Genomic DNA, 8,777 nt, shown 5'->3' with positions numbered 1-8,777 from the left:
CACTGTATGTTCTGCGGTGTCAGACTCACATTCAAAAGATTATCAAATGTGAATTAGTTAACCAACTGTTGGGACTTTATTTGTTGGGACTATCTGATATTTATTGGCAAGTCAAGGGCAAACTCAGTCTGACAATCAATACATATTGTTCAAAACCTTTCAGCTTGCAAGTATCAAATTTTTCAGAAATAGAAAATATTATTCTGTATGTGTTCTGCGTGTTTGCTTGCGTGTTTGCGTGCGTGTGTGTGTGTGACTGATTCATCTCTTTCTCTATCAGATATGTAACTTTGAAAAGCTTCGGACCAACTGGTCTTTGTTTAGGGCTCTGCGATGGTTCATTCCAGTTGATTACTCATGTTCTAATGCTAATGACGGAGGGCTGGTTTAAGGTTTCAGCCCTGTCAGCTGGTCAGTGGGACTGTGACATATGTGTAATAGGTTGTGACAGTGGCACAGGGACCCTGTCTCTTTCACAGGAGATTTGATATGTGGCCATTATTAGTCAGAGGTGTTGTGTATTTCGTTAAGCTTTCACTGGGATCCTGCTACAGCCATACAGGCTACATAGATGACTCAATAGGGTAGTGTTTCACAACCAGCAGGAAGTCAGACTGGTGGTGCATTTTCTATCAGGTTTACTCCCTAGTGTAGAAAAAGGAGACAACAGTCCTGGCTCAAATGTTCATTTGGTGAGTTATTGTTTCAACGTGAAAATATTCAAACAGAAAAAGTTTCAGAATTTATTCAAAATGTGAAATGAAACTTGCAGCAATGTTTGAAAAACCAAAGCCAAAATATGGTCGTTGGTCATGTTGAAACACTGACAAATTGACAATATGATAGCAATAGCATAGCATGACAATGTTGAGTCCAGCTGTCAAGATAACCACAAATAATATCCCTAGGTGATCCCGAGTGACTGACACATCGCATCGTCTCCATTTTAACAGTGACACGGTGTAGTACACAACAGGAAAGACAACAAGTCACTTTGAAAATTCATCTGCTTTAGGGTAGCATGTCTGCATCAGCTGTTACCTGGAAAGTGATATGTCATATCAAATTAACACAGAGTATCTTCAGCAGAGGGCATCAGCACACACACACACCTGAATGTGGTGACTAAACACCTCAGGACAGAAACAGGGCATCTAGATGGACGATAATTCAAAGCTATATCTCATCTCAATCTTTTAATGTTATTTTGAGGTGCACCATTACTGTTAATCTGTATATCAATTGTTACTGAACAGGGAAAAAGAGAAATGCGTCCACAGCATATCATAGTATAGGATTCTACAACCACTGAGGTACAGAAGTGGTGAAATAATGTTGTTCTATAATGACCACTAATTTTCTGAAAACCAATGGCAAAGTGATTTACAATGTATTACAGCACCTTAAGTAATAGTACTTCTATTTACAGTTGACCTACAGTACATGTACAATGTATGTTGTCTCCTTATTTTGTATGGAACATCATTATTACATACTATTCATATGTTGTTGTTGTGAGAAATATCAAATTAACACGAATTACAGTAGAACATTGATGTTGACACACATAAATGATCTATCCATGTATTTTACAAAGATATGACAAGATACTGTATGTTACAAGTGAATTCCTCTTCAATAACATCAACACCTCAAAATAAAAATAAAAACAGATATAGGATTTTAATTTGATCACTCTTTTGTTGCTGAGAATTTTCCTGCACAACAGGAAATGCAAACTTGTAGAGTATTCAAGGTTTTAAAAGGCTTCTAAAGTTAGTAATTTCCACTAGGCTACTCTATCCATGTAAATAGGTTATAAAAAATAGTAAAACTCTAATAAGCACACTGAAAAGTAGGGAGACTTTACTAGCCACTTGACTCCAAATAAGGTTATTATCATTTATATACAAACTCCTAGAAACTCTGTCTATTCCAACATCGCAGTTCATTTCCTCCTAAGATAATATTCAGTCTCGTTAATTTGCAATCATTTCCATCCTCTCTTCTATCAAATGAGGGAAACAGAAGTGAGTCGCTCTTTTGGTATCATTTTTACCAGGCAGCTCGAGAGCAGCATTGTGTTCTGTATGGTGCAATTTGTCCAGACCAACATTTACGCCCCCTATGGGTGAGCTGGCCCCATGCTCCATTGGTCCAGAGAGGTAAGACCCGCCTCCGACTGAGATATCTTTATTCCTCATGGCCAAGTTCTTAGAGAAGGAGTCTGTACAGTGGTTCCAGAAACAAAAGGAGTCTCCATTACTGGACCTAATGTCTGGCCTCTGAGGAGGCTCTTGTAGCTTCACAGGATGAGTTCCCATAAACATCAATGGTCCGTCCACAGACAGCCTGCGTCCTCGCCTGGTGGGGGCGCTACTCCACATGTGAGTTCCCATATGGACCTACATGGGGAAGAGAGCAATGGTGAGTTACACTCCTTTTATGAAGACAAATGGTTAGGTATACTACATTTCTCGTGGACAGACTACGTAACATAAATGGTATCGTAACGTCTGTCAGAAGAATAACAAGCAACAGTTGTTCCGGTGCACTGGTTTTTCGTCACTGGTTAGTTGGAAAAAATCAAGATTTAGCAGGTGTGAGCATCTTTCGAAATTCGGAAGAGGAGGGGATATTTGGCCCATTGACTTGACCAAAACTTGCAGAGCGAGGGGGGCTACCACCCTGTTCCGCTTCTCTTTCTAGTATCTTTTCTCATATATCTCCCGCCAGCACATAATCGAGTAACTGGCGCAAGATTTCCGTTCTGGGTTTCGAGATTAGATATACTGAATTAATAAATGAAAAAATGAAAAAAACAAGGCAGAACTTCGCATGACAGTTTTCACATTTTGTTTCTTGACAATCTCTCTAAACCCTATCTCATAAATGTAAAAGAGGAACGTACCTTCAGATTTCCTTTGGTGGTGAATGCCCGACCACAGACAGTGCAGGCGAACGGCTTCTCCCCGGTGTGAGTCCTCTCGTGGATTTGCAGGGCACTAGAGGAAGAGAAGGTTTTCCCACAAGAGTGGCAGTAATGCTGCTTGGGAGTCCGTCGAGGTGGCGGGATGACGAGTGCTGGGGAGGAAGAGGCAGAGGACGTCCTCAAACTCAAAATGCCTAGAAGATCCCTTGGTTCCCCATAGCGGGCACTACCCAGGAAACTGTTCACTTCTGTCTTGATCATTTGGGACCCCAGAGGATGTATGGAGTTGTTGGGGCTGGAGGCAAGGCTGGGAGTGAAGGGCTCAAACAACTGGGATGGCAGGTCCCTCATCTGATGGGTTAGCATATGCTGCTTGAGGTTCCCCTTGGTGGAAAACCCTCTGTTGCACGCTGTACAAATAAATGGTCTCTCCCTGGTATGGCTTCGATAATGGATGTCCAAGGCACTTTGGCAGGCAAAGTTCTTACCGCAAATATCGCAATCATTGTTCTTGAAGATGCCTAGTTGTTCACAGAAAGAGTAGACCATGTTAGTGGGATCCTTCAGTGGGTTTAAAGATTTTAGGTGGTCAAGGGACGCCAGTGGACTAGTGCCAGTGAACTGCAGAAGGCTTGGATTGATATGTGCCTGGGATAAAGCTTTCTGGTACAATTCCTCAAAGCTTGTGGGGCTAGAACGAACTGGAACACTCTTGCTTGGGGACAGAGACTGCTTGTCAACTGTATTCTCAGAAACAGCAAGGCTCCCACCACTTCGGTCACCTCTAAGAGATGATGAGTCATAGACCTGCTGATCCTCTTTAGCCAGTCCCTTTGTCTTAAACCAGTTGACCTGCTTCTCCTCCACTTGCCTATGATAGTTTCTTGTCATCTGGGCATCAGAGGAGCCTGCTCCTGTACTATCAGAAGGAGCGGGAGACAAGCTGCCGGATGAGGCGTTATTAAACCTGGACATGCCTGCGATCCCACTGTCATTGAAGTCCATATCATCATCAGAAGGGTTCTCCAACTCTTCTAATTTCCTATCATCAATTGAACCTCCGCCAGACTCTATTGACTTTGGGTAGTTCTGTTCAGAGAGAGGGGTGTTGGGAATCTGACCACCCATATGCATACGGATGTGCTGCTGTAGGACAACAGCGTTAGTGAACTTCCTCTGGCAGATAGGACAGGAGTGGTAGACCCACAGTGGCGGCATGGTGCGATGAACCGCATGGTGCGTCTTCAGGTTCCCTTTGGTGGAGAACGCCCGTCCGCACACTTTACATCTGAAGGGCCGCTCTCCTGTGTGGGTGCGGTAGTGCATCTTGAGGGCGCTCTGACAACTAAGTATGCGGTTGCAAATGACGCACTCGTTGGGGTCAGTCACCTTCTTGTCAATGTTCTCAACCAGCTGCTGGAGTTTCAAGGTCTCTGATGTCTGCAGGGGATCAATTGATCCTCCTCTGAAGGGATGTTTGGTCTTGAACTGCTCCAACTTGATGGGATTTGTGCTGATGGAAGCGACGTCGGCGGATATTTCGGTTGTGGAGCTCATCTTCGAAACAAAGGTCAAAGGAGGTTTAACGTCATCTGTTTTCAGATTCATGGTGGGGAAGGTTGGGACTTTTCCAGCCTCTACCAAGTCTATGCTCTTGGTAGACTTTACTTCACTAGATGATTCACGTATACCTGGACTGGAATACGCAGTTATTGAGACAGGCTGCTCCTCTTTCTTGATGAGAAAGGGTAAGTTGGGTGATCCAGTTTGGAGCAACAGGCCTACAGAAGTAGTCAAGGTGGCTAGGGATGGTTTACTATCCACCCAGCATGTAACTGGTTTCTCTGGTGGCATAGACATGCCATATGGGATTCCTGTGCTGGTTGGGATATTGTCCAGGTGTTCTGGAACAGGGTAAGGGTTCATTTGGATATGGGTGAACCTCTCTTTGTGCCGCTGGAAGTGTACCTTCAAGTTCCCACGGGTGGAGAAACGAATCCCGCAGATGTTGCACTTGTATGGCCTCTCCCCAGTGTGGGATCGCAAATGGATCTGCAAGGCACTGTCACTCCCAAAAACCTTAGCACAAAACCTGCATTTGTGTTTAAAGAAAGCCTCTTCGGAAGAGCTTTTGGGTTCGAAATAAGTCACATTGGGTGGTTTTCCTTTCCTTTGTTTGGCTAACGCCGTCAAGGCATTCAGGTCTTGCACAATTGTGCCAATGCTTGGTTCAGCGCTAGAGAGTGTTTGATTGCTGGGTGGTGGCTGAGGTAGACGTGGTTTATTTGATGGGTTTAGCGAGCTACCTGAGCCAAGTACCGGTGAGTTCCTTTTGGTTTGAGCTGAAACATTTAGTTGAGGGTATAGACCGCTAGCATGAGTGTACTTCTTTCTAGAGTGGTGCTTGCTAACTGCTGAAGCTATGAGTTTACCCATGCTTTGTAAGGGTTCAGTGCTAGAGTGCACAATACTCCTACCTAGGGTGCTCTGTGGTAACTGTACTGTTGCTGTTAATTGTTTAAAGTGGCCAATGCTGGCAGACTGGCTGCCGAGACTCTGGGCTAACCCAGTGGCTGCAGCCAGCTGCTGGGAGAGATGGGAACTGAGGGTTGTCAGCTGGCTGGCATGCGTTGATGCTAGACTAACCTGAGGGCAGCTGATGGGTGTCAGTGTCTCTGATACCTCAGACCTCTGGGAGGCAAACGATAAGACCTGGTGACGAATCTGATCAATCAGCTGCAGCTGGTGGATCTGGTGCAGCTGCAAGGCCAGGAGTTGCTCCATCAGTGATGAGACGGCCATCTTACTGCTGCCACTGCTGCCGGTGTCCGATCGGCTCTGCTGGGAAAACTGGGCCACGGCCACTTTAGTGCTCTCTAGGTTTTCAATGATGACATTGCTGTTGAACCATGAGAATGTCCCCTGCTGTTCCGACAGGTCGTTGCCAGGTTGAGTTAGTGAAATTGGGAGAACTGAGGTACATGAAACAATGTCAGTCATGCTGTCAGTACTGCTTTTCCGGCTGCAACTGGTGCTACTGGGGCTATCTAGCCAGCCGTGGCTATTCTTACTTCTGGAAACATCCATGGATTCTTCCTTCACCTCCGATTTCTCCTCCGACAGATCACTGAACTCTTCCATTTCAGAGTTGTTGACTGTTTTGCCTGGTTCCCCTGGTTTACTGGGCGACGAGGCTAGAGGGAACATTTCAGCAGACGACACTGGAACTTCATTATCATTGACGATCAGGACTAACTGATTGGGAGAGCAATCTCTGACATGTAGTTCCAGATCTGATAGTTCAACAAACTCAGCACAGCATCTGCTGCAGACATGAGTACAAGAGTCCAAGGTGGGGGGAGTCCCTAAACTGTGGTGTGTACACCCTGAAAGAGACGAAAAGGAAGCAAAGATTATATATATACAGTGCATTCGGAAAGTATTTGGACCCCTTGACTTTTTCCACATTTTGTTACATTACAGCCTTATTTTAAAATTGATTAAATTGTTTTTTTCCCTCATCAATCTACAGTGAGGGAAAAAAGTATTTGATCCCCTGCTGATTTTGTACGTTTGCCCACTGACAAAGAAATGATCAGTCTATAATTTTAATGGTAGGTTTATTTGAACAGTGAGAGACAGAATAACAAACAAAATAATCCAGAAAAATGCATGTCAAAACAGTTACAAATTGATTTGCATTTTAATGAGGGAAATAAGTATTTGACCCCCTCTCAATCAGAAAAGATTTCTGGCTCCCAGGTGTCTTTTATACAGGTAACGAGCTGAGATTAGGAGCACACTCTTAAAGGAAGTACTTTATTTAGTACTTTGTTGAAGGACCTTTGGCAGCGATTACAGCCTCGGGTCTTGGGTATGACGCTATAAACTTGGCACACCTGTATTTGGGGAGTTTCTCCCATTCCTCTCTGCAGATCCTGTCAAGATCTGTCAGGTTGGATGGGGAGCGTCGCTGCATAGCTATTTTCAGGTCTCTCCAGAGATGTTCTTCAAAGTAGCCACCCTTCAAAGCAGCCACCCTTCAGGTCTCTCCAGAGATGTTCTTCAAAGCAAGTCTCTTCTTATTATTGGTGTCCTTTAGTAGTGGTTTCTTTGCAGCAATTCGACCATGAAGGCCTGATTCACGCAGTCTCCTCTGAACAGTTGATGTTGAGATGTGTCTGTTACTTGAACTCTGTGAAGCATTTATTTGGGCTGCAATCTGAGGTGCAGTTAACTAATTAACTTATCCTCTGCAGCAGAGGTAACTCTGGGTCTTCCTTTCCTGTGGCGGTCGTCATGAGAGCCAGTTATTGCGCTTGATGGATTTTGCGACTGCACTTGAAGAAACGTTCAAAGTTCTTGAAATTTTCCGGATTGACTGACCTTCATGTCTTAAAGTAATGATGGACTGTCGTTTCTCTTTGCTTATTTGAGCTGTTCTTGCCATAATATGGACTTGGTCTTTACCAAATAGGGCTATCTTCTGTATACCACCCCTACCTTGTCACAACACAACTGATTGGCTCAAATGCATTAAGAAGGAAGGCACACCTGTTAATTGAAATGCATTCCAGGTGACTACCTCATGAAGCTGGTTGAGAGAATGCCAAGAGTGTGCAAAGCTGTCATCAAGGCAAAGGGTGGCTACTTTGAAGAACCTCAAATATAAAATATATTTTGATTTGTTTAACACTTCTTTGGTTACTACATGATTCCATATGTGTTACTTCATAGTTTTGATGTCTTCACTATTATTCTACAATGTAGAAAATAGTAAAAATAAAGAAAAACCCTTGAATGAGTAGGTGTGTCCAAACTTTTGACTGGTACTGTATATATATATATATATATATATATATATATATATATATATATATATATATATATATATATATATATATATATATATATATATATATATATATAGAATGTATATTCATGACTTTATTTACTATATTCGTTAGAGCACCCCCTGGTTGACTGACATACTGTATATGGAAAAAGGTCCACTTGTAACCCTTGTAGTGACATTGCATGCAGGGAATACCCTATGAACCAGAGGAGGCTGGTGGGAGGAGCTATAGGAGGACGAGCTCATTGGAATGGAATGGAATTAATGGAACAGAGTCAAATGTTTTATGTGTTTGATACCATTCAATTTATTTCATTCCAGCCATTACAATGAGCCTGTCCTCCTATAGCTCCTCCCACCAGCCTCCTCTGCTATGAATTGTATGTAATACAGAGTAGTAGCCTACCATCACTAATGTAGGGGTACCCTTCAGTCTCAGAGCTCAAGGCTTTACCCAACTCTACAAGCTTAGGAGAGATTACACTCACAAGGGTGTAGGTTACTGAGCCACAAGAGACGCCCCCTGTCTAAGGGGATGGAGGAGTAACTCTGATATTTTGTTCCCTACCCACTCTAGGATAGCCTAAACCTCTGCTACCAATAATAACAGTTTTCCTCTATCAATAGTATTGCAGTTAAGAGTATCACAAGGACAGTGATCAAAAATAATTTGTTGGTCCTGTAGCTTAGAAGCCACACTGCCCACCCTTTTCAGCAATTTGAAAAGAAACTAATACATTAAATCTAAATGTAATGCAATTCATTATTGACTATAAAAAATGTATTATTTATTTAGTCAGGGATAGTCCACTCAGTAGCAACTGAGTAGAAAATATTAACTCTAATGTATTTTCAGACTACATTATTTCTGTTCAATTAAAAGGGGCAGATACACATATTTCATGTCTGACATGAAAATTGAATTGTGATGACTGTTATGAGGCATTATTAGTAATGAAATGTAGGCTATGGACAATTAGCCTAACAATA

The 8,777-nt window shown here is 42.9% G+C and overlaps 1 protein-coding gene across 1 annotated transcript; it reads right to left on the bottom strand.

The window, feature by feature from the left end:
* Positions 1–1,979: 1,979 nt before the first annotated feature.
* On the bottom strand, positions 1,980–6,139 carry sall1b (spalt-like transcription factor 1b; the record flags this gene model as incomplete). The annotated part of the gene is made up of 2 exons (XM_084168951.1): positions 1,980–2,405; positions 2,912–6,139. The coding sequence occupies 2 exons, from the start codon at positions 6,137–6,139 to the stop codon at positions 1,980–1,982; spliced, it is 3,654 nt and encodes a 1,217-aa protein (XP_084025077.1).
* Between the last annotated feature and the right edge of the window lie 2,638 nt (positions 6,140–8,777).

The sequence above is a fragment of the Coregonus lavaretus genome (assembly GCF_964263955.1).
Source record: "Coregonus lavaretus genome assembly, chromosome: 9".
Taxonomy (NCBI): domain Eukaryota; kingdom Metazoa; phylum Chordata; class Actinopteri; order Salmoniformes; family Salmonidae; genus Coregonus; species Coregonus lavaretus.
This window is presented reverse-complemented; position numbering and strand designations above follow the sequence as displayed.